At 40.5% G+C, this 1,742-nt stretch overlaps 1 protein-coding gene across 1 annotated transcript in view; it reads right to left on the bottom strand.

Annotated features, from left to right (window-relative positions):
* Positions 1-706, bottom strand: part of LOC101864146 (ceramide glucosyltransferase) — a gene marked incomplete in the record, with an annotated part of 21,259 nt that extends 20,553 nt beyond the window's left edge. Inside the window, 1 exon segment of the mRNA XM_005099228.3 lies at positions 534-706. Within this exon segment, the coding sequence (XP_005099285.3) occupies positions 534-676 (143 nt within the window).
* Positions 707-1,742: the final 1,036 nt, after the last annotated feature.

Here is a 1,742-nt window from a genome sequence, read left to right as displayed (position 1 = left end):
CCCCCCTCCTCCACCCCAACCACCCGCCCCACCTACCCCACTTTCTCGCGCAATAATTGTTAGAGTGGTCCGGTATTCTTCAATCTTCCCCATATAGGCTATCTCTATACTAGAATCTAGATCTAGATTCTAGATCTAGATCTCTATAGTAACTTAGATAGCCTTGCTTTTTACAACAATAAAAATGAAGGAAGTTCCGAGTCGAGTAGGAAGCTTGAATATGAATGATGCCTTCCACTTCCTTTTACCTTTAAACGTCTAAGAACATGAACAAGCTACATTATAAACACATGTTTTGCTAGGTACATATAATGATAAACTTCTTTAGAATGCATCATAGTAGATTCGTGAAGATCACGAGTGCAGGGGAGCGGCTGGGGTACCTGTTCATGTGAGCACTGATGATACATTGACTCATGACAACAAATTTCGTTCAACAGGGCACAGGGGTCCTTAGACACAGACCGCCCTACCATCCAACACCAATTTTCTCAGTTCTATAAATATAACAACACAAATGGTATTCTACTTACCCGTATACAATGGACAAGATGTGAATCATAAAATTTACACAGAAACCGATGAACAGAATAATACACAGCACTAGTAAAACATAATCAACCGGTTCCATCCTCTCATTACGCCTCCTCTCGCTGTGCACTCTACACTCGCTCATCCACCATCCCACAATTCCACAACTATTTCCGTGTTGTAGATCTAGCAAAGCCTTCAACCTTGAATGCGGGGCGAGACAACTCTGACGTAGTTAGTGAGTCACAGCCAGACTTCCATTTGACCCAGTTTCCTGACCTGGAATGCGCGAAATTTTGCCAAGGGCCCTCTTGTCTTGGACAGCCCAATAAAACAGTAGCCTAGCCTACATGCTCTGGATGGTCCAAAAAAAAACCCCAACAGTTTTCTGAATTCGTTTGGTTGACCGGTCGTGACAAAGAGAAGGGGAATGGGTGGTTTAGCTTAACCTCGGTTTGCACAATGTTGGGGATTTTTACTGACTCTTGTTGCTTCTTTTTTTTTCAATTTAAATTTAAATAGCCTACTGAATGAAAACCTTTAGATTTCACCATCAACAACGCACAAATCTCTTCTAGACATCTAGGCTGAACTGTCACCGTCAGATAGATCTGTAATCGTTTAAAAAGACAATATTTGCAAGTTAAAATTGCCTGGGGGGGGGGATACGAAATAAGGCGGTTGGACTACATGAATTTTAGGCCTAGATAACATCCATCTATACGTACTGTACGTTAGAATAAGTTGGGTTAGTACAAATCTATGAGGATGAGGGGATTTAGTAAGAATTTAAGAACAACACCCCCCCCCAAAAAAAAAAGAAGTCACAAACAATAAACAACGATTTTTTTTAAATATATTAACGTGGGGGCATCCATAGCCTATGCTCAATAATATTTTAAATACAATATTAGAAGGCTACTACCGCTAAGTGTTCCACGGACAGATGGGCTGCGTGAGTCAAAAGGGTTAATATTTGTGCCTGGTATAGGCCTATCTTTGATTGTGTGTGTTTGTGTAAATCAAAAGGGTTAATATTTGTACCTGATAGGCCTATCTATTATTGTGTGTGTTTGTGCGAGTCAAAATTGGGTTTACATTTGTATAGGCCTAGGCCTATTTATTATTGTTAAGTCTTTTTGTGAGGGCATCAATAAGTGGTTGATAGTCTTTGTAAACATGTGCTTCACAGCAAACTGCTTTGGGAGCGG

This window comes from Aplysia californica, unplaced genomic scaffold (assembly GCF_000002075.1).
Source record: "Aplysia californica isolate F4 #8 unplaced genomic scaffold, AplCal3.0 scaffold00206, whole genome shotgun sequence".
Taxonomy (NCBI): Eukaryota; Metazoa; Mollusca; class Gastropoda; order Aplysiida; family Aplysiidae; genus Aplysia; species Aplysia californica.
This window is presented reverse-complemented; position numbering and strand designations above follow the sequence as displayed.